Below are 23,915 nucleotides of genomic sequence, written 5' to 3' on the forward strand. Positions count from 1 at the left end.
TCTTGGTGTAGTGAAACTACAGTTAATAAGGCTGTTCAAAGAATGGGCTGTTCTATCTGAGCATTTGTCAGTGAAGCCTTTTGGTTTTAAGCCATACTTACCGTGAAAATTGTACAAGGTAGTAGTCAAATTGTTCTGCTCTAAATATAATCTAAGGACTGAGGGTCATTCAGAGCCTTAGGGTTAGCATTGTGAACCGCAGTAATCACAGTAATAATTACCGTCAGGACATAGATGTTAAAGGGATTGATCACTAAGCGCTCAAGTTGCTCTTTAGAATAAATTCCTTGATAAAAGCTGTTTTTGTTTTCAATGGCTTCCCTCTGAGGCTGGCTGAGGGGTGGGTGGTGGGTGAGTGGTCAGCATCAGCTAGCTGGGAGCTCAGAGGTTTGACCGCGGCTTCCCCTGCTGTGTATTTGGTTTGCTACATCCGTTATGGAACAGTCTTGGTTTCACCTGTATTAGTTCCCATTCAACATTAGTGCACAGTCAGAATGTGAGTCAGTTGAACAAATACTGAAACTGCTGTTCTCCAGTGCAGCACCTTGTGTGTAGATGTTGAGAGGACTAGTGAAGGTGCGGAGTTATACACTGCTATACTATCACTCTCCAGCCATCTCTCTGATTCCTGGTTCCCTTCTAAGCACCCGGTGCTTTGTCAGAATCCCCACTTTGTTATTTATCCAGGGGACTTGGTTCATCTTCGGTCTGCTATTCTAAGTACCATATATTCTTTGGGCAAGAGGCTGGCACTTGAACAAGGAAGGAGCTTGAATCCTTCGTCTGTTTTCACAGCTCAGTTCATTCAAATTGATAATCTCTGAAGGAGAGGATGTAAGTGGAATCAAGTTGTAGAGCCTGATCTTATCACTTTATCTGATCAGCAGCCTATTTCACAGGTTGGATGCAAAGCAGGCAAGGGTTGAACTTGACAGCTCAATTAAAAAGCAACAAGTTTGGCTGCCACTGCATCTACTGTATCAGAGTGACCTGCAGGGCAAGGCTAGCTTCTGGTGTAGCTGTGTATAAAGATACTAACTTTTTGGAAGACAATAACAGGACTAATCCGTGTCAGTTGGTAATCTTCTATTTTACCAGTTACAATAATCAAACCTATGGGCATTCTTGTTTTATCTATAACCTACTACCTTCCCTCCCCCACACTATTTTGAAGCCAATACCAGACATCAGTACATACGTAGTATTTCTACACATATCTCTGTAAGATAAGGGTTCTTAAAACACACACACAGTCCCAGCATCATACATAAATTGGTAATTACTTAGTACTAAATATACAATGGGTGCTCCAATTTCCCCCATTGGCTCCAGGTTTACAGTCGGTTTGTTCACATTGGGATTCAGCAAAGATCTGTACATTTCACTTGGTTAATGTCCTTAAGTCTCTTAATCTACTAAATTCCCTATTATTTTCCTTACAATTTGTTGAAGAAACTGTTTCACTGGACATAGCAATCATTTGTTGTGTAGAACCTCCAGTATTCTGGCTTTTGCTGACTGCCATAGACTCTTAAAAAAAAATCGTTTGTGATTTTACTATGTGCATTCTCACCCATCACAAGCTGTCTGGTAAGAAGATACTGTTAGCTTCTTTCATAGATGAGGGAACTCTGACAGATAAGTAATTTGTCTAAAGTGACACACCAAGTGATAGGATTTATATTTAAATCCAAACCCACTACTTTATAAAACAATTTAAAGACATTCAAATTTATTGTGGAGGTTTTCTTCTATGAAACTTCATGAGTCTGTTTTATTAATTGCTTTAATTGTATGGAGAAAAATCTGTATAATTTCAAGTGTCATTTTCTTCTATGAACTACACAGTTAACTAGAATCAGTAAAGAAGTGTGCCTTTAAATGTTTTACCTATCTTTGACAAGTTTTTAACAGTCAATTTTTAATCTAGGGTGTAAGTGGCCATCTACAGACCAAGGGAGGTTTATGTGTGCAGTGGCTAATAGCATAAGCTCAGGGGCACCTGGTTTAGAATCCCAGCTCCTTCATACCAGTTAATTTATTTAAGCCTACTTCCCTCATTTGTAAAATGGAAATTAGAGTATTTGCCCCATGAAGGTACCTTGAGAATTAAATGAGAATGGAATGAGTGGCTCATCCATAGTGACTGGCCTAAAGCAAGCACCCAGTATATTAGCCCAAAGGAATACCTGTTCTGTACTCGCGTTACTCAACGACCAAATAGTGTGTGCGTTGTGGTTAGTCCCTCTCATTACCATTCTTGCTCCTGCTTTTAATTCTTGGTTTCATTGCTGAAGTAATAATATAGCATAGTCCCACGGTTTTCAAAACCCACCAGTAAGTGGATCAGTGTCAGCTGACAACATACAATTACCTGACGTGTTAACAAATTTGACTTGTGATCTGGAAGGTGGCTTCGAAATCTAAAAGTTAAAAAAGCCTTCAGTTGAGTCTCACGTGCCCTTGGATTTAGGAGTTAAAAGCACAGGCTCTGGAATCAAACAGGGGTTTGAATCCCAGTACTATCATTAACTGTATTTCAGTCTCCTTAAGCCTGAGTTTATCATTGAAAAAAAGTGAGCAATACTTCCTTACAGAGATAGAAGTTTAAATAATGTATATAAAGCGCCTGGTACCCAATAAGCACTCCAGTTATTTATACAAACACTAGGAGAAAGCACAGAAAGAGAAAGGAAATTAAAACCAAACCAGTTGACTGGTATCAGTTCTTTGTGGACAAGAACACAAAATGTTACTGAAGTTTTTTTCATGCAAACCCATTAACAGGGGAGAAAGAAAAAATCTTAACTGAAAAGTTTTTTCATGCAAATCCATTAACGGGAAAGAGAGCCCATTTATACATAGTGTGAAAGAACTTTTAGAACAAGTTTTTCATTGATAATAAAATCAAGACCCCTTTTCTGAATTCATAGGCCACAAACTGGTATTTTTCCATTTGGGAATGAGGGAAAAGTTATTCAATATTTGGAAACTATTTGGTATACAACTCCCAATTCAATGTGTAGCTGCATTTTAAAATTATATTCAAAATGAGGAAAAAGCCACACAGAACTTAAATGAAGAACATTAGCACATTCATTTATTTGAATTCTAGATACGGCCTATCACCATGGCTAATTATGTCTTGAATAAGATGTTAAAAGTCTTAAATTGTGTATGAGGGACTCCAGTTGCATCAATTTAATACAGTGACCAAAGAAGCCACTAATCCTCGCATCAGAAAAGGAAATTAAAACTTGCTGAAAATTTGTTCTTGTTCTTCCGTTTCCAGCATTAGCTATACATTACATGCCGATTTAACATTTTGTTAATTACGTGATTGTACTGTTTCCTATACAGCAAGCCCATGTTACGCACGCTCATCAGGTTTGAGGGAGGAGAGCCCACTGCCACAAAACCAATGGCAGACACCTAAGATTCTTGGAAGTAGTGATAGGATGATGGGGTCATTTTGTTTGTTGAATGTTCTTTAACAGTTTTAAGTTTTTCTGGGAAAAATTTCAAGTAGAAGTCATGAAATGATGTAACTGAAGACCATCAACTTTTCTTTTGCTTAAATGAAAGGGAATTGAATTGTGTTTTTAAAATACAACTCTTTTAAGATTTATTAAGGTTGGGAAATTTTCTTTACCTGGTGCTGGGATCTGGCATGAAACTTTAAGCTAAGTCTGCAAAGTATAGCTGTATTTAAAGACTTCAAGTAGAAAAAACTTCTCTCTTGCCTGTTGATCAGAGGAAGTGGCAAACCGTACCTTTAAGGTGGTGAGCAGTAGTGTGGAAGCATTACCTCTCTCTGCCTCATCACTGGATCTGCTATCCTGAGTCTCCACTGATTGCCTGCCAAGTACTAATTTTTCACATTTGCACTTCCTTTTACTGTGCAGACCACCACTCTTAGTAGTAAAAATCATAAAGCCTACTTCTGTAATAATTCACCCTGATGGGCAATTGGTTTTCTTTTCTTTTCATAAATACAAATGTACTATATAGGTTTGTATACATTGAATGCTTTCTCCAAGGATATCTTTAAATAACTATATATTTATTTGTTATGAAATAAATTTTAATTTCAAACTGGAAATATATTTTCTCCCCTTGTCAGCATATCCACTGCCTAAACGCATAATTTCAGACGCAGTAATGTTTTTGAACATGCGGCTTATGATTCCTTTAAAAATGCAAATGTTCCTGAGAGTTTTCTAAATTAATCCATGATTACACACAACAGCTTTTAAAAAAACAGATATCTCAACTGGCAAAGCAGTGCTCTGTTAGACACCACTAAAAAACTCCAGGTAAATCTATGGATGTCAAATTCAGCAAATCAATTGTTTTAGGTAAAAATAGTACTAGTTAGACACTCAGGCTAATGCCTATTAGGAGATTTAACACAGCAACAATTACTTAATTATTCATTCTGTTTATTGGATTGAAAGGGAATACAAACGATTGGTTAAGTGCTATGCACTGACATGGAAAAGGTGTATTAAAAAAAAAAAATCCCAGGAAAGCAAATCAAAGTTAATGTAGATTCAATTGAACAAAAATTTAAAGACATTTAATATACTACACATTTATAAAATAAAAGTTAACAAAGGGTGTTTTGTAAATAATTAGTAGAACAAGTGAAAATAAATATATCAGAGACCTGAAGTTTCTTATGCTTTAATGAAATAATAAAGCAAAGAAATTTAAACTACTAAATATAATCTGAGAGGCAGTTAAAAAAAAAAACCCCAATATTTAAGAACACAATCCTTTGAAACATTTAATCAGTCCATAGCAAATAGTTATTATATATCAAAAGCTCTAAGGTTTAACTAGTTCCACCACAATGCCATGTAAATCTTGACAATTTAGAAATCTTGAGATCAACACTTAAGTTCTTTTCTTGATCTCTACAGCTTGGTTTGTAAGTACATACATGCTTTTGTGGATCTATTCCCCTCGCCACACACACACATTTTCAAGGAGCCAATAACATTTTTTTCCATCTGTGCCTAAAAATGTTCCGATTCAGTTTTTAGCACATTGACCCTGATGATGAAAATGTTTTAAGTTAAAGATGGGGACACAATTTCAGTCTTATAAAAATATACCAGTATTAACCAAACCTTCAATTCAGAGAGGGCACTTCACATGTGCACGAGACTTTTAGTGAAACTGACAAGAACCCAGGACAGCTGTTTCCAGGACTTTTTATGAATTAAGTAATCTCTTTCACACAGACACACAACACACACACGCACACATTTTTATTCTCTTAGTTTCATTAAATCCAGGCTATCTGGATTAAGTAGATAAGGGATGGGTTTTTATAGTTTTTGTTTTTGCAACTATAGGGCAGCTACTATAACAATAGCTTAACAACACTGAAAATTTTCGATTAAGTTCACCCTGTTTTTAGAAAGTGTCTAAGTATAAATGCAGATTCACCTCTTCTTTTAAAGTTAGCGGTTTAAATTAAATCCGATATGGTTTTTGAAATGGAAGTAGTATTTTGGAGAACAACCCCGAAAGAGAAGTTGCTAAAATCTAAATGAGAAATTAAAACGAAATAAAGATATTTATACACTTCAGAGATGGGACAAAAAGGATATTAAGAAAAATGTCTTCTTTCCTCCCCATTCAAAAGTAGCCATTCTTCTGCTGTGAAAGAAACTGACATGGATATTTCCCTTTCAAGAGATGTACGTTATATTTACCACTGTGAGCAGAGGTGATAGGGTCAGTTCTTGTGTGCAGGAACCAACATCCTAAAAAAGAAAATTTCAAGATGGGGAGGGGTGGGGGAAAAAAGGGTTTTCTATTAATGTCATGAAATGCCACTCCAGAGGGAGAACACTCCTAATAATAAAAATTACCATACTACTACTAGTGTGATTTCAAATTAAGAAAATACTGATAAAAATTGATTTTTTTCCTTTCAATTACCAAGTTATTTTAATTACTTAAGTTTATTTTTAAAGTTAGGTAATCCCTTTCTGTTCTCCCACCCACTGAAATGGGCCAATGTGTAGGGGCATTTGCAAAAAAAATTTCCTCTGTTTAAACTACTTACCTGGTTAAATATAACATTTACCTGGCCAATAAGAGCAAAAGAAATGTAGCTAGCTAGAATGAACACTAATAACATACAAAAACCCAAACTGAAACTTTGTCATCCCTCCCAGCTAATTCCCCAACTCTAATTCACCACCCACACACCAGTCTTAAGAATCCCCAAATCCAACACTGTACTACTAATAACCAGTTATTTGGAGGAAAAAGACATTTAATTTCATACGTGCTCTAGCCCTTAATCAATGAATAGTAACAACAAAAAAACATTTTTAAGCACATGGAAATGAGCCTACTAACCTGATTTTTGGAGCCAAAATTCTCCACTCTATTTTGATCTATGTGCAAAAAGTATTGGTACTTTTCAGTTTATACATTTGTTAGTATCTTGCAGCTGGCTTGGTAGTATTCTCACTCTGTATATTCTCACCTCAAGCCTATATAGAGACTACAGCACTGTCAGAAGTTTTCAGTTAAGAGCTATGAGTTAGACCATCCTGCTATCAGGTTCTTTGTACCATAAAATCCTAGGTATCTTCATTTATTTTACCTTTCTAGCACAGTCGCTGCATGGCACATGCATGAAGTAGACGTTTACAGCAAATTGGCACAGTAAAGTACCAGTATATATAGGAAGCTGCCAGTTAAGACAGACTCGGAACACAAACTCACCTAGCTGCTATAGAAACCTTTGCATAGTTGTTACTCCGTTTTAATGGAGTTATGTTCTTGTAAAATGTGCCTCTCTTTTACTCCACTTTTTTAAAGTGTTTTTAACTGTACTTCAGAAGCACTCTGAAAACTCAGATCTAGGGGTGGCTGGGTGAAGTATAGTAGACTTGAGCGCCAAATTGCCCCTGAATGGGCACAAATCTCCGTGATTGTTACACATGTACCATAGCACACTGTAACCAAATTTGTAAACAGCTGTGGAGTTTCTATGCCCACATTTTGTTAGTGATGTTACCATAGAGATTGGGGTGTATTAATGGCTTCAGGGTATACATGAATCACTTAAAATATGAATGGATTTAACTGTACTGAGGTAAAGAGAAGTTGCCACTTAATTATATACAGTTACCAATGAAGATTTTATTCAAGCTTAAAGTAAAAAGTAATTTTAGTTACGAAAAATGAAGTACCAGATAAACTGTAACATAGTTATTTTAACTTAGAAGTATCAAAACAGGAATTCTTGATTCTCTAAGTGGTGGTCTCTGCAAAATGGAGCTTAAAGAAATCTTTTACATTACCAATTTGATAAAATAATCTGCTGACCACGATCTATCATTTTCTGGGAGAATCCGAGCTATTTTAAGGCCAATTGTGTTTTTCTTTCTTCTCCCCTTCCCTGACTTTACCCATTTCTCCCTGCTACCTTCCCCTACCCACCCATCCCCCAATGGAAGAACTCCTAACATCCAAGCCTTTCTCTTCTTTGTGGATCCTGAAGGAGTCTACTCATGGTAATAATATATTGTAGACTTGGCTGGGCCGAAAGGGAACAGTGTAAGACTTTTTCTTCACCAGAATCTTATTTTGGGGGTATTCCCACTCCTCTTCTCAACGTAACAGCTATGGTCACCATATTTATATCCTCTACTAAAGAGGGGAGGGAATTTCCAAGGAGACTAAGTATGTTGTACTCAGCTGTTACGGGGTTTAAAAGCACAAAGTGAACATCAGGCTTTTGGCTTATTTTAAACGTGAAATTCTCAAAATTAAAAGTGCTTTTCCATGAAGGAAACCCTTCCTTAAACTAAAAGGGGAGGGGAGAGGGAGACTATCCACAGCACCAGTTTAGAATGAGGTTCAGTATGGCAATATCTGAAAATCTGAGAAGAAATATTCTTTAAATTTACGTATCCCTATATGTCAAAATATTAAGGGCAATTAGAGAAATGACTCCTAGGTTTTAAACCCAGTTTAAGTATGTCTGTAACCTGCTGAATTCTTCTAACAAGCTCAGTTATACTATGAATTTCCAAAGTGATTATATCTGCTGACTTCTACTCTCTTGCTAGATCACACCAAAATGATTCCCCAAGTTGAGAACAACTTGGAACAAGCTTTGTTGAAAACCTGGACTGACTACTGATCTCTCATGTTGGTATAAATTTAAAATTCTCGTTATGAATCTTGAATTTCTTGACGATCAGGTACTGATGTTCCTTCAGGAATAAAACAAAAGGGGGAAAATCTTCAAAGCGCTACTCTGAACTTCCTGTGTGATGTCCTTCCAAGCACTGTTTCTGACCATGTCTCATGTGGTATTCCAGAAGAGCATCAGTTTATACTGCATATCTAAGTCATAGAGGAAACTCTTTTTAAGCTGGTTTAGATTCCAAATGTATACAAATGAAGTCACTTTAATCCTATAAATACTTCTTAATTTATTTTTAAAAAATTGTGCTGTTAACCCTTTTACGGGGCAACAAGCCATGTGAAAAGTACAAAACTTTTTGTCAAATGTAATATTGAGAGTGCTTTTGACATAGTTCACTGGTTTATCATCTGGATCAGTATATACTGCGCAACGGGCAAGGCTAGAATCCATGAACCAAGCTGCAAAGATCTCAAGCTAAATAAGGCGGAAAGATTTGGAGAAACAAAAGAAGGAAATTCTTTCCTATCCAATGTATACTCTTCAGACTAATGCACTCTTTCTATCAAGCCTTCTAAACTGTTAAATAAAGTTTTCCAAACAAGCATTTAAACTTCATTACACAGAAGAGCAACAAGAATGGATCCTGCCCGACAAAAGGCAGGAGGGAAAAAATTATATATACTGAGTTCAATGGGTAAGCCTGAATGTAGCACAGTTCTTCACAACCGATGGGGGGATAATTCAACATGGTGTCCAACAACGTTCTAACGACGTGCTTCATCTCAACTGGTTACTATGAAGCAAGGTGTAAATGTTTGGCCCCAGTCGGGCTTCAGAAATGGTTCTTTTTTCATGACGAGCATGTCTGTCCAGCTATCAATCATGTTTGTTTGCACCAAATCCCAAGCCATTAAAATACGACTAATTTTAAGTTAAACAGAAGTCGTCTGCTCCAGATTCGCCATCAACTATCCATGCTACTGCATTCCTCTGAATGAAGACAAGATGAAATGTGTATTGGGGGAAAAGAGGAAGAAGAGGGGAGGGGGAGAAAAAAGTTACCAGTTAGAAAGTTTTAAAATCAGCATCATGCCATTACAAAATATCGTAACATTAGAAAACAATCACATCGAGGCAAATTCTTGATACTTTCATCATTATCGTTAGAACTGTGTCCACGTCACATCTTAGGCTATATATTACAGTCTAAACTCAGGATTATTTTGAAAATTGGAGAACCCAAGAGAATAATCATATTGGAATCTCATACTTTAAAAATGAACCTTGAAATACTTATGCAGAATAGAAAAATCTTCATGGTAGTTTACAATAGAAGAGAATAAAGAAGATCTGGCAGTCCAAGATAAACTGTGCATCATAACTATGTATTTAATTCTCCTTTCAGTGGCTCAGTTTGAAATTCTGCAATATCACCCTACACTTCTGTGTGTGTGTGGGAGGGGTAATGTGTCAACAGCTCTACCGATATAAATTCACACACTCTACAATGCACCCATTTAAAGTGGGCAATTCAATAGGCGTTAGTATATTCACAGGATTGTACAACCATCATGACAATCAATTTTAGAATATTTTCATCACCATTAGCAGTCGTAAGCGAACCCTCACCCCCCCATCCTAAGCAATGACTAGTCTACTTTCTCTATGGATTAGCCTCTTCCAGACCATTTCATGTAAATGGAACCAACGTAGGTGCTCTTTTGTGTCTGGCTCCTTTCACTTAGCATATTGTTTTCAAAGTTCATCCATGCTGTAGCATGCATTAGTACTTGATCCTATTCTATTTAGTACTATTCTATTAGTACTTGATCCTATTCTATCTATAGTCCTCAAAAAAAAAAATGCAGTTTGGAACTTTACTGTTATAATAAAAGGTCAGCAATTCTCTTTTTTGAAATTGAGTTAAGTGAAATATTTTTACTTAAATGACTTATAGTATCTTAGGATATCATGATTTTTGAATGTCATTTCCTTAGCTTCTCATCTATATTTTTCCAAAACGTCTATTCCAAACAGGTATTAATTAGAAAAACAAGTTTTCAAGTGTGGGAAAAAGAACCCAGAAGATGCCTGCATAAAAGGCATTACCCAAATTTCTAGTTATACAGAAACTGTTTTCCTATTTTAGGTATAAATGAAATTTTAGGGCTATACCTATGTTGCAAAGCACAACTGAAAATTGCTGAATTAGAACCAGTGCTTACAACTGGGCCAAGTTTGGCTCACCCACAATAATGAGTATCCACAATAGCTAAGTTACCAAATAGCAGTGTAACTTTTGTTTCACAGTAGAAGCATAAACACACCCTTAAAGGTATGTCTAAAATAAATCCACTTACAAGGTAAATAAATCTGTTACTATATACCTAATGTTTTCCTACTTCTTCAAATCAAATGTTTATTTGAAGAAATAACTTCCAAAATGACTAATAAAATTAGAAAAGCACATATAATCTCAGTTATAGATCTCTAAAACATCTAAGAGAGTGGGGCTTGAAACCTAAAAAAGGACAACAACGAACAATAGGAGATCAACAAGATTTTTAGTTTTAGCTGATTTCAGAGGAATGTTAGAATGTCATGTAGTGATGTACAGATACAAAAAGGTCCTTGAAGGTTCTGAATAACTGAACAGTAATTCTCAAGCTTTTTGACCTGTGTGCTCTTCGTGCTTTTTACTCTCATCTTTGGCTGTACATCCTCACCGACCAGTGAGATCTGGTCAAGTCTTTTACAGTTTGAACCACAAAGACAAAAGCACAGAAAATACGCTTTTAAACCACACGTGCTACCCTGACAACCCTCCTCCTCTAAGAATAACTTAACTGAACAAAAAAATCTGTTTCTGTTTCTAGGTAAATTACTTCTTTCTAAGCAAACTAAATATTTTTGCTCTCGTTATCTCCTCCTTCTAGTACCAATATCTTGCTCAATTAAGCTATGTCCTTAACTGTTAAGCTTTTTGGCTTTGGGCTTTCTTCAAGTATCTGGAAGTAGTGGAAAAAACCTTTCAGACCTAGATTTGAAGACCTGGCAGCTCTCAACAAGTTAACTAGTCTTGCCATGCTTCAGTTTTTACATCCACAGAAATGAGGATAAAAACACTTCTACTTCTCTTACAGGGCTATGAAGATGTTACGCAAGACAGTGTATATAAAGGGCCTAGCAGGCTGCCTGGCACATAGGTACATGATAAATTTTAGTTCCCTTGTTTTTCTCTATTGGTATTAACAGATATTTATTTTTAAGGGTAAACCCATAATCAAGATCATTCTAAAGTTGTTCAAATTTCATATAGTTCAAATTTCATATACTAGCTAGTTTTCATGGGTATGAAAGTATAAAATACTTCTTGCTTGATGAAGCAAGATTTTCAATAAAATTTTGAAAGTGGCAATACTAACTGGATGTAAATGAGGTGGCATATTGCAGCTTATTCTCCCCAGTGTCACCGATAAAACAAACAAACAAAATACTGCTGTGTCTTAGATTAATTAAACTTCTGCGGAGTGAGATATAGTGTACAATCTCTAAATGAGGGAAAAAAATTGATTGTATCCTACACTTTTAATAAAGTACCGCTTAAAAATGCTACAACTTTATGATAAGCAGGGCAACGTTTCATCTGGAGAAAACACAGGGATACTGTATGATAGTTACCTTCAATATTCTGGTGGTCTATAAAAGGCGCTGGTCCCCATATTCTAACGGTGCCGTCATCTGAGGCGCTGGCCATCATAGATGGGATCTGTGGGTTCCAGCTCACACAGTTTACGGTGCGTGTGTGCCCTGTCAGCTCCGCGATTGGCAGTTCACTACGTTTGTGCCAGATGTAAACCTTGTGATCTGAATAAACAGTAATTCAGAGAAAAGTCAAGGAGTTGTTACATATTAACAAAACCAACTGATTTTAAATTTACTGCTCATTACACACAGAACGTATAACTTATTAGAACTTGAAAGGACAACAAAAACAATGTGAATAATTTAACAAACTACCTTTTGAAAAAAGCCATTTTAATAAAATACACATTTTTTTCCCTGTTACTGATGACTGACTAGCTTGCAAGTCACCACAAAATCTATCTGTAATATCCTGTAATACATAATATATAATCACAGTCAAGATCTTTGAATATAAACCAATCTAGGATAGAGACAGATTCTATGGAAATGAGAGGTGATAGAAAAGCAATGTATCCAAATTCAAATATAGCAATTACGATAGCTAAATACTGAGTGCTTATAATGTACTTATTATTATTATTATTTTTTAATTATTATTTTTTTTTGTGGTACGCGGGTCTCTTACTGTTGTGGCCTCTCCCGTTGCGGAGCGCGGGCTCTGGACGCACAGGCTCAGTGGCCATGGCTCACGAGCCCAGCTGCTCCATGGCATGTGGAATCTTCCTGGACCGGGGCACGAACCTGTGTCCCCTGCATCGGCAGGCGGACTCTCAACCACTGCGCCACCAGGGAAGCCCTTAAGTGTATTATTTAATCTTCACCATCATCATGAGGTGGGCACTATGCTTATCCCTTTTATGGATGGCGACTGAAGAAGCAATCTGCTCATGGTTAACAGCCAGTAAATGGTGAAACTGGGGTTGAAATCCAGGAGGCCCTGCTCAAGAGTTTACTTGTGAGGCTAGACAGCATAATAATATGACTTTGTAGTAGTCTATTTGTAATCTCATGAAGTGACCATAAAAAACAAAAACCCTGACAACTTTGTGATAAAATAATCTTCAAAAACAAACAAAGCAAAACAAAACAACAGACTAGTACAGAGTAGAAGTTCACAGTACGGGCTGTAGAGTCAGACTACCCAGTCCACACGCTCCCTGTATCACGGACCAGCCGTGTAACTTTGGGCACATTACCCACTCTTTGCAACTCCTCTGTAAACGGGGATCTGTACTTACTTACCTCATCATGTTATGAGGATAAAGTAAGTCTGTACATGAAAAAGTGTTTTGAACAGAGTCTAGCACGTAGTAAACACCATGTACTACCACAAAGAGTTAACGAAATAGAAGTGATGGCTTTTCAGCAGAAGGCAGAATCCCAGGGTAAATCAGAAAACTGTCCTATCTGAAGATCTGTCAATCACCTATGAGATCAATGTGGGAACTTTCAGTGGATGTGCTGCCAACTGAGGAAACTTCAGAGTGGTGAAAAGGTAATAAACTTGTGGTTAAAAAAAAAAACCATGCCCTGGTTTCAACTTACAAAGATAAAAAGTTGGAACTGTTTCTGAACATTTTTTTGAGTATGTGAAGCAAAAGCTAAAAGGCACTCACTGAAGTACTGAATTTATCTTTCCTAGAGGGTACTTATTCTTCAATCATTTCTGAAAATAATTTTCTTTCAATAAAATAAAATTAGCAAAAGGAAAAAAAAAAAAAGCCCAGACTAGCTATGTTTCCCCTTGGACAGAGCAAGTCCACAAAGAAAGATTACAGGCTTGAAAAGTGTGAATGCAACTGAAATCTGCCTACATTTGGATTTGCGAACACATACCCGAGGAGGATATTTGCTGAACAGTCAGCAAAAATTAAGATTTGATGTAGTCAAGGTCAGAATGACAGGCTTTATGATCAAGCTCTGCTTACTGTACCAGTTTAGGGAATCCAGTGCCTATGCAGAGGTAAAACATAAGTTTTTCTATATATTTCCAGCACAATGAAAAGGCTGGAGTAATGGCATAACTTTTAGGGGGAAAGGTTTCCTAATTGCTCTATTTTATACTGACATTCATATATTTGGGGATTTGGAAGGTTCTTGGAATATATTTCTGACAATAAATGACAAATGGATTACTGTGGTCATCCTGGGAGATAATATAGTTGCTATATCCACTTGGTGTTGAAAACACTTTTAGAACCATTCTAAACCACCTGAATCATGAGAATGCTAATCTCTTTCCATCATAGTTATGTTTCATTTTATCCCTAAGCAGAATATAATGTGTGGCTTAATTACATTATTCATCAGGCTTAATTCTAAAGTTAGTTTGGTCTTAAAAAAAAAAAAAAAGATTGGGGCTTCCCTGGTGGCGCAGTGGTTGAGAGTCCGCCTGCCGATGCAGGGGACGTGAGTTCGTGCCCCGGTCTGGGAAGATCCCACATGCCGCGGAGCGGCTGGGCCTGTGAGCCATGGCCGCTGAACCTGCGCGTCCGGAGCCTGTGCTCCGCAACGGGAGAGGCCCGCGTACCGCAAAAAAAAGAAAAAAGATTGGCATCACTAGGGATAATGGTAGCAACACATATTTTTAAAGCACTTCTAGGCTACATATTATTTTTAGAAAGAGCTATAGGGGATTGTGAGGCATAATTAAGAGGCAAAAAAACCCCCCAGGAGCAGGATTAAACAGAGCAAGGGGAAAGAGATCTTTGAGTAGGAAGAGCTAAAAAGCAGGTAAAAGGCTTATTAATATGTTTAGATCATATCAAATTAGAAGCCAATAGAGAACCTAGAAAAAAATAACATGATTAAACTAACAGATAAAAAAAGATTTTTTGATGGGAAAGAAGTGAACTCCCAATTGTTACCTAGTAAACCACTCTTCTCTTTTCTCAATCTTACCTGACTGATTTTTTTGGGGGGAAAAAAAAGAATAGATAAATTCACATGCTTCATGTTAAAATCTAAATCCCTAAATGTCTCTTTGTCTTAATCCTTAAATATCTTATACACAAAGGAAAAACTCGTGTCATTTTGTGATCCTCTTAGCTACTGAGATCAGTTTTTTGTCAAGAAATGGGTAACAGAAACATCTTACACAGTAATTGAACATTACCAGGTGTTTACCAACATAATCCAGTTCCTTGGTCTACCTTGGAAAACGAGATTCAGTTTTTAAAAAAATGACTTGAATAATTTGCTGCTACAGTACTAGAACAGTATAGTGGGTACTCAAGAAAATGTGTTGAATGAAAATTTTCAATAATTTGCCATTATTTATGTTTCATCACCTTAAAACGTATACCAACTTTTAATACTGCCTCACTTACTTGTGCTTGCATATTTTAAACAATTTCTATTTTAAATCAGACTGACTAGTTTAGGCACATGCCTGCCTGAAATACCGATGTTATTAGACCAGAGAAGTTTATTCAAAAAGGTAGTAGACACAATTCTGTAATTTCAGCTTCTCTGAGACCATAAGAATCCTAAATTATTTTCTTTGGTCACTAAAGAAACACTGAAGATCTAACTATAGTCAATTTTGTCCAAGATCAGGTAAAACAATTAACCTTGATTTTTAAGATACTACCTACTAACATCTGAAAACCATCAGTCTCATGAAAAAATAGTGGGGCTTCCCTGGTGGCGCAGTGGTTAAGAATCCGCCTGCCGGGCTTCCCTGGTGGCGCAGTGGTTGAGAGTCCGCCTGCCAATGTAGGGGACGTGGGTTCGTGCCCTGGTCAGGGAGGATCCCACATGCCGCGGAGCGTCCGGAGCCTGTGCTCCGGAGCCTGTGCTCCACAACGGGAGAGGCCACAACAGTGAGAGGCCGGAGCCTGTGCTCCACAACGTCCGGAGCCTGTGCTCCACAACGGGAGAGGCCACAACAGTGAGAGGCCCGGAGCCTGTGCGTCCGGAGCCTGTGCTCCACAACGGGAGAGGCCACAACAGTGAGAGGCCCGCGTACCGCAAAAAAAAAAAAAAAGAATCCACCTGCCAATGCAGGGGACACGGGTTCGAGCCCTGGTCCGGTAAGATCCCACATGCCACGGAGCAACTAAGCCCATGCGCCACAACTACTGAGCCCACACGCCTAGAGCCCATACTCCTCAACAAGAGAAGCCAACACAACGAGAAGCCCACACCCTGCAATGAAGAGGAGTCCCCACTAGCTGCAACTACAGAAAGCCCGTGCGCAGCAACAAAGACCCAATGCCAAAAAATAAATAAATAAAATAAATCTATTAAAAAAAAGTCAACATACGAGAGAATAAAGATTTAACTAAATCTTGATTTCCCACATGCACTAAACACACCTCCACATAAGCCAAAATAGGCACTATTAATTTGTGACAATAGGAGGACTCAAATCATTCCAAGAAAAGGAAATTAACAGTGCACTGGATAAACAGCTCATACAATTTTTGATTTAACATCTTGAATTTGTTTGGAGACATGACTATGTTCACAAGTTGAGAGAATTATAGAACTTTCAGTCCATCAATATATGTGAACCAACAGAGACACAATTTACCTTCACTGCCACTAGCGATGAAGTCTTCATTATGGCCTCCAAAACATGAATGAATTGTATAAAACCCTTGTGTAACACCTTGATACTTTCTTACTAAAACTCTGTCTTGCAAGTCCCATAAATGAACTCCCTGTAAGCAAAAGAGAATTCAGGTATTTATTCTAACTCAACTCAAAACAATTTTAAAAAGTTACCTGTGACTATCCCTTTGCCTGATGAACATTTTCATTTTCTATTTATGCGAAATGCCAACTGAAAAATTTCGAGTTGACTCTACAAACTTAAGGATCAAACACATTTGAAATTTAAGAATTCACAGAAATACTTGTTTATATATACTAAAAATCACAATAAACTTTAACTAAGCTAAATTTTTCTGACAATTATGCTAATAAACTCACCTGAGTTGCTACATTTAACAAAGCTAATCGGCCGTTCTTTGAAATAGTAAAAGACATAATGGGATGATCTTCTTGTACTCTGTAACCAAAAAATAATTTGTCAAAAGAAACATACTAAGAATCAACACATTCAAATTATCAAAATACAAAATGTTCTAGCTTAAGTATCACAAATTTTGTCTGTATTCGCTATTATATACTATATTTCAATCAATAAAAAGATTCTGAGTTAATAATTACTAAGCACCACCTGACTATCCACCCAAATTACCAATCAAACCAAAACCAAAACCATAATAAAAACTTTTTCTGAAGAAGTAAGTTCCACTACACTTTTATTTTAACATAAATCAGATAACTGTTGTTTAATGGATACAAAATATAGTTACATGTTCCTATCTGTAAGGTCCTCGAAGTTATATCCCCGAATTCGCTGGTGTGTATCTGATGCCAAAACAGTCTTCCCGTCACTCAAGCACCAAAGGCATTGCACTCTCACCCCTTCCCAGGAGTCAAGAAGATTACCGTCTAAATCCTGAGGAGAAAATTACTATTAACTCCATTATTTAACAGCACTCAGAAAGCAAACAAAAACAAAAGAATCTCTTAGCATATCATTTTGTAATGTTTGTCTTTTCCTGAGACTGATCTCAACCTAATTGTTCCATAAGTGTTTTTAATCATCAGAATTTGAATATAGGTCAAATTTCATTACAATACCTAAGGGGGAGGGGGAGAATCTTAGTAAATCTATCTTCCCTTCAATAACCTACCATGCACAGATAAGTACAATAAATACAAAGAAAGAAAGAATCCTTAAGTTTTAAGGTCTCACAACTTTTGGAAAAGAATTCAAACATTCCTTTAAAATTCACTATACTGGGACTTGTCCTGTAATATTCACAAGTTATGATATGGAAAACAATTACTAAAACATTAATTATAACTTTATAGAACTTAGGAATCTGTTATGACATTTTTTTAAAAGTCACCAAGTCTGTAACGTGCTGAGCAAAGCTCTTAGGATCATTACCTTATTGAACATTCAGAGCTCTGAGAGGCATTCCCATTCCCATTTTACAGATTAGGGAACTACCAAAGTCCTGTATCATGAAGGTTTAAACAATGTATGGGATGGCAAAGTCAGCAGAAACATATATGCGTCTTGAACACAGGGCATTAAGAACTAATGGCTTAAATGCTAAAATGTACAGCATGGTGACTATAGTTAATAATACTGTATTGCATATGTGAAAGTTGCTAAAAGTAAATCTTAAAAATCCTCATAACAAAAAAAAATTCTTGTAACTATGTATGGTGATGGATGTTAACTAGACTTATTGTGGTAATCATTTTGTAATACATACAAATACTGAATCATTATGTTGTACACTTGAAACTAATATAATGTTATATGTCAATTAGATCAATCAATCAATGCAGTAAAGTATTAGCCCATGGAGAGAAAGTCCAGAAATAAAATGCTAAATGAGTATATAACAATGGTATTGACCACTTGAAATAACTTTTTAAAAGAATTAGGGGCTTCCCTAGTGGCGCAGTGGTTGAGAATCTGCCTGCCTATGCAGGGGACACGGGTTCGAGCCCTGGTCTGGGAAGATCCTACATGCCGTGGAGCAACTAGGCCCGTGAGCCACAACTACTGAGCCTGTGCATCTGGAGCCTGTTCTCCGCGACAAGAGAGGCCGTGACAGCGAGAGGCCCGCGCACCGCGATGAAGTGGCCCCCACTCGCCGCAACTAGAGAAAGCCCTCGCACAGAAACGAAGACACAACACAGCCAAAAATAAAATAAATAAATAAATTTTAAAAAAAAGAATTGGAAAATCATGGGTATATCAATAAAGAGTGTTGGGACAACTGGAAAAAAAACAAACAAAAAAAGAAAGAAATGGCTTACAACCATGCTGAGAGAATATGACACTAGGTTCCACGAGTCTAGCAGCCAGCTTAGTGAAATTGATAATTTGTAGTGGCTACATAAAAGTCTTTATGATAAATGACCTACATTGAATGATTTGATGGGATTTATTATCTTATTTTAGTTTTAAAAATCTAGACGGGCCTACTAGAACCACGCTAGGTAGTGATATGAGATGTGGAATCTAGATACAGAGTGATGACACGGGATTTGTATCACAATCTACCTTGTCATAAGACTTTTTACCTATTAATTTTTATTATCCCAACATTCCAAGATTAACAGGGCAGGTAATGATTAGAAGATACCTCCAATCAAGACCGCAAAGTTTTCTGGTAACACTCATCATCACTTTTATTCCTCAAATATTTAAAGACAGTCTCCTCATGAAATTCAGCTTTTTTTTTTGGATACAAAAAATTCCAAAGGGCTAAAAAAACCCAAAGAAATTAAATACTAAACCTTTTTGTCCCTATACATTAGGAACTTATTTATAAGAACAAAATGTTTAGTAGGACAATTTTTTTTAATGTTTTACTAAATTCAAAGCCTATATTTTGTATAAGCACTTGAAATGGTTTAAAAAAAAATCCACAGAAAGTTCTATTGGACAGTGCTTTTCTAGAAAGATGGCAAAGTAGGTCTTCATATAGTATATTTTATAAAAGATATCAAGTCAAATGAATTCTTTATTTTTACAAAACTAAGTTTGCTTTTAAATAAGCAAACATTTGAAAGAGGGCACTAAATACTCACACACTGATAGAACTGCCCACGCTGACCTCCAGTCACAAAGCGTTTCCCATCTGGATTCCAAGCCACACTTGTTAAACTGTCTTCATGAGACTGGCTCATTTTTGTCCTTAGCTCTCCCGTCTACAAAGAAATAAAACTGTGGATGAGATCTTCAAGATACTCTTCTAAAGGAAATGTACAAAGAAAAAAAAAAGATAGTAACTGGGATATCTGGTTAGTTTAATACTTCTAATTAGAGAAATAAACTGTTTAAATTGCCCTCATAGAAAGAGACTATAGCACTCAGAAGAGAAATTAAGGACTTGAAGGAAAACTCAGGAGTCAAACAAAGCCTGGCGTATGTGATCCAAAGAAGAGATGAGATAAACTCCAATAGAACTCTTGTCTTAAATCAATTACATTCGTAAATTAAAACATGTAATTTTTCCCAAGTAAGATAATGAAATGCCCAGTACTACATACCTATTCCTTCTGAGTTTCCACTTCTCCTTAGTTCATAGTTCTTTATAAATTTTATTCTAAAATTACAGTTCATGCAATTAGCAACTCCTTAAGAACATGATTAATAGGCAGAAAAACTATGCCCTTAAACTAGGCCAAGACTGTAGGCAATCTAAATTATGTTAAACTTCATATTCAAGATGCTCAAAATGTAGTAGGAAAAATGGGGAGAGAAAAAAATTATTTTTCTGATATATAACTTTATTTCAATTAAAAGTAACAGAAAAGAATGAAGAACTTTTGTACTGTTTAGCACAGTCATTTTAAAGCATTCCCAACTAATCAAGACTATTTAGTTGATTACAACCCTCAGATATCCTCCTGTTATTTTTTCTAAGTTTTCCAACTTAGAAGGTAGACACATACCATTTAATTTAGTCTTGATTCCATTTTGTTCATGGATTAGAAACAGGATCTGAGAGATAATAGCTGCCCTTGGTATATAATAAAAAGTACATGGGCATAATTTTCCTGTGAGAAATGGGTAATCAAAAGTAAAAAAAAAAAAAAAAAAAGTGCATGATCAGGAAATGGGGCCAAGTAATAAAAGCAAAGAGGGCACAAAAACCAGAATGTCTTCCTTACACTGAAAAAGAAAAAAAAAAATTCGGCAATCTTAAATCCTTCTCCCATATTGTTTATTGCTCTCAAGTCACTGTTTTTTTGGGTTGCTCGATATAAACAGGTAAAAAATAAAAGTTTAGAAACACGAATACACATGAAACAGCTAAATCCTCAGCATCTTCTATTCACAAATGTGTTAATACACTAAGTTCTGAAGGCAGAAATGGTCTTTTTCTCTGTTATGCTCAGGACCATGAGTGTATGAGGCCATTACAGGTATCCCCTGCTTTTCAAAAGTTCACTTTCCGCCAAGTGGCTTTCACAAAGACCTACATTAGTACCTGTTTTTGCTAACCAAAAGACATCTGAAGAGGATTTTTGCTTTTACAAAAAAAGTCCGTGAAAAGGGAAAGTAGTGTTCAGTGTTTTGCAATGAATTGTCACAGAGGCAGCACACACCCTGAAGAGTGAGAGTGGCATCGCTAAGCTCCTTCCCAGGAACTGTGCTCAGCATCTCAGCATCAAGCTGCCATGGCTTTGAACTATGTGAGCATCTGTGCTTTATCTTGATTTCTTTTGTGCATCCATTAGTAAGATGTGTCCTAAGGTAACTGCTTCTTCACTTTACGCCAGGGGTCCCCAACCCCCTGGCCAAGTACCGGTCCCTGGCCTGTTAGGAACTGGGTCGCACAGCAGGAGGTGAGCGGCGGGCGAGCGAGGGAAGCTTCATCTGCCGCTCCCCATCGCTAGCGTTAGCGCCTGAACCATCCCCTTCCCCTACCCACCACCCCCCCCCCCCCCCCGTCCGTGGAAAAACTGTCTTCCACGAAATCGGTCCCTGGTGCCAAAAAGGTTGGGGACCGCTGCTTTACGCCATTTTAGCTTATGAAACATTCCACAGGAATACTCTACTTTTCAAGTAGCATGGGAAACCTGTAATTAGGAATCTACCTAAAAACACAAAGGAGCAATTTGAAAACTGACTTAAAAGAACCACTCTTTTAGAACAAGTCTATGTAACGTAATGCACAGTAAAACAGTTAAGCTAGAACATAGTTGAACTGTCCAGAAATTCAAAATTGACTCAAAGGAAGACTACACAGGCACTATAAATTGAGTCTCTATTATAGGATTATGACTATGTACCTCTCCTCCCTTTGAGGGGGGGAAAACAACTTTAATGGAAAAAAAAATTGTCTTTTAGGTCAGATTCAGTTCAAGCCTGTTTCATTGAGAAGCCATCCAATCTATTCTGTGCTTTGCCACCCCCCGAGCCCAATCAGAAATACAACACTGATTCAACACTGGTTTGATAAAAATGGCATAAAGACATTTTGGGGACAACTGAGGATTTTTTAATTATGAAATGAATATTAGACATGAGAGAATTAAAGTTAATGTTCTTAGATAAGATAATGGCATTTGATTATGTAGGAGAATGTTATTTAGGAGATACGTGCTTAAGTATTAAGGAGTAAAATATCATCTTAATTTACTTCCAGATGTTTTGGGTATGGAGATATATATATATATATATATATATATATAAGCACGTACATTTGTATGCATGCATGTAGGTATGTACACACATATGTGACAAAATGTTAGTAACATCTGTTGAATCTAGGGTGGCCGGAATACAGGTCATCACTGTCATCACTGTACTCATCTTTCAACCTTTCTCAGTGTTTGGAAATTTTCTTAATAAAAAGCTGGGTTGAAACAGAAATCTTACTGTAGAATTAGATTTATGGCACATCATCTTCAGGTACATCTTAGTATTCATCTGTCCTCTATACCATCTTATTGTATGAGTCATTTCTATGGAGCTCTAGCTTCACTCTCTTGGTAAAAATCAACTTACTTATAGGTCCTCAAACTCAAAACCACATCCTTTCAACTTACACTTCTACACTCAAACCCACAGCCTGAACTATTCACCTGCCTAGAGGTTAAAAAACCAAAGAACGGGACTTCCCTGGTGGTCCAGTGGTTAAGATTCAGTGCTTCCACTGCAGGGGACAGGGGTTCGATCCCTGGTCGGGGAACTAAGATCCCGCATGCCGCGCAGCACGGCAAAAAAAAAACAAAAAAAAGAAAAGAAACATTATTAAAAAAAAAAAAAACCCAAAACAACCACCCCCTCCCGCAAAATCACCTAACCAGTCACCTTATAGAAGTTTAAAAAATAATTATGTGTGTATATATATATATATATATATATATATATTTTTTTTTTTTTTTTGCGGTACACGGGCCTCTCACTGTTGTAGCCTCTCCCGTTGCGGAGCACAGGCTCCGTATGTGCAGGCTCAGCGGCCATGGCTCATGGGCCCAGCCGCTCCAGCATGTGGGATCTTCCCATACCGGGGCACGAACCCGTGTCCCTCACATCGGCAGGCGGACTCTCAACCACTGCGCCACCAGGGAAGCCCAAAAATAATTTTAAATGATAACTACAAGGTTTCCAAATAGAGTCTGTAGACAATGGAGTGAACTCAGTGCTGAGTTTTTCTAATGGGATGGGACCCTAGATAAAGTGTTCAAGTTTTCATTTAGAAACCGTAATAAAACCCTTAATAATAAGTACTGAAAACATAATTTAAATTTACTAAACGAGATTGGAACATTAAATATAGGCAAGGAGATGGTGCAATTGCCATCAGAATGGAAAATTTGGTATAATGTCGATATTTTCACACTTGAAAGGTAAGTTTCGTGTACCACTGTGCAACTGTAAAACAACTGTAAAGTCTTTTTTGAGGTACAAAGTACTACAGTAAATAGTACAAATTATACACTACGAAGTACAACATCCCTAAAAATACCTGCTGATCATTCTTTCAAAAATGCTACTATGCTCAACATAATATTTAAATTTAGTATAAATCTGGACACCTGGGTTCCATTTGATGAATTATCTTTTACAAGAGATACATTCATGGTAATTTAGGTTGAATGATGCTGGTCTACAGATCATGAATAAAGTTATAATGAATACATGCAGTATGACTATACTTTAAAGACTAAACCAAGGATGAAATCTGCTCACTTGTACATTCCAAAGCCAAAGCTCAGAGCAGTCATCAGGGCCACAAGCAACAAGATAGTTGTCATCTGGACTCCATGCAATATAAGAAACACCGTAAGCATGTCCTTCTAAAGTTTTAAGCAGTTTTAGCAGGTGTGTATCCTAGGAGGGAAAACAAGACAACTTAGTTAACTCCAATTCCTAAAGTCCCAAGAACTTAAATAGCTGCGAAGATGAACTTTGATAATATAATTTAAATCTGAGGACATTACCACAGATTTCACCAAT

The 23,915-nt window shown here is 36.9% G+C and overlaps 1 protein-coding gene across 5 annotated transcripts in view; it reads right to left on the reverse strand.

Moving 5' to 3' along the window:
• Window positions 1-4,421: 4,421 nt before the first annotated feature.
• Window positions 4,422-23,915, reverse strand: part of WDR26 (WD repeat domain 26) — a 43,040-nt gene continuing 23,546 nt past the window's right edge. For 4 of the 5 annotated variants that reach the window (XM_060127643.1, XM_060127624.1, XM_060127633.1 and 1 more), the window contains exons 8-14: window positions 23,649-23,789; window positions 19,532-19,651; window positions 17,224-17,369; window positions 16,835-16,913; window positions 16,434-16,563; window positions 11,870-12,055; window positions 4,422-9,178 (exon numbers count right to left, since the gene is read on the reverse strand). In XM_060127643.1, the coding sequence (XP_059983626.1) occupies window positions 9,153-9,178; window positions 11,870-12,055; window positions 16,434-16,563; window positions 16,835-16,913; window positions 17,224-17,369; window positions 19,532-19,651; window positions 23,649-23,789 (828 nt within the window). In that variant the 3' untranslated portion in view covers window positions 4,422-9,152. Of the gene's footprint in view, window positions 9,179-11,869; window positions 12,056-16,433; window positions 16,564-16,834; window positions 16,914-17,223; window positions 17,370-19,531; window positions 19,652-23,648; window positions 23,790-23,915 lie in introns of those variants that run through there. The other variant, XM_060127654.1, reaches the window with a different exon arrangement.

The sequence above is a fragment of the Lagenorhynchus albirostris genome, chromosome 2 (genome assembly GCF_949774975.1).
Source record: "Lagenorhynchus albirostris chromosome 2, mLagAlb1.1, whole genome shotgun sequence".
Classification (NCBI taxonomy): domain Eukaryota; kingdom Metazoa; phylum Chordata; class Mammalia; order Artiodactyla; family Delphinidae; genus Lagenorhynchus; species Lagenorhynchus albirostris.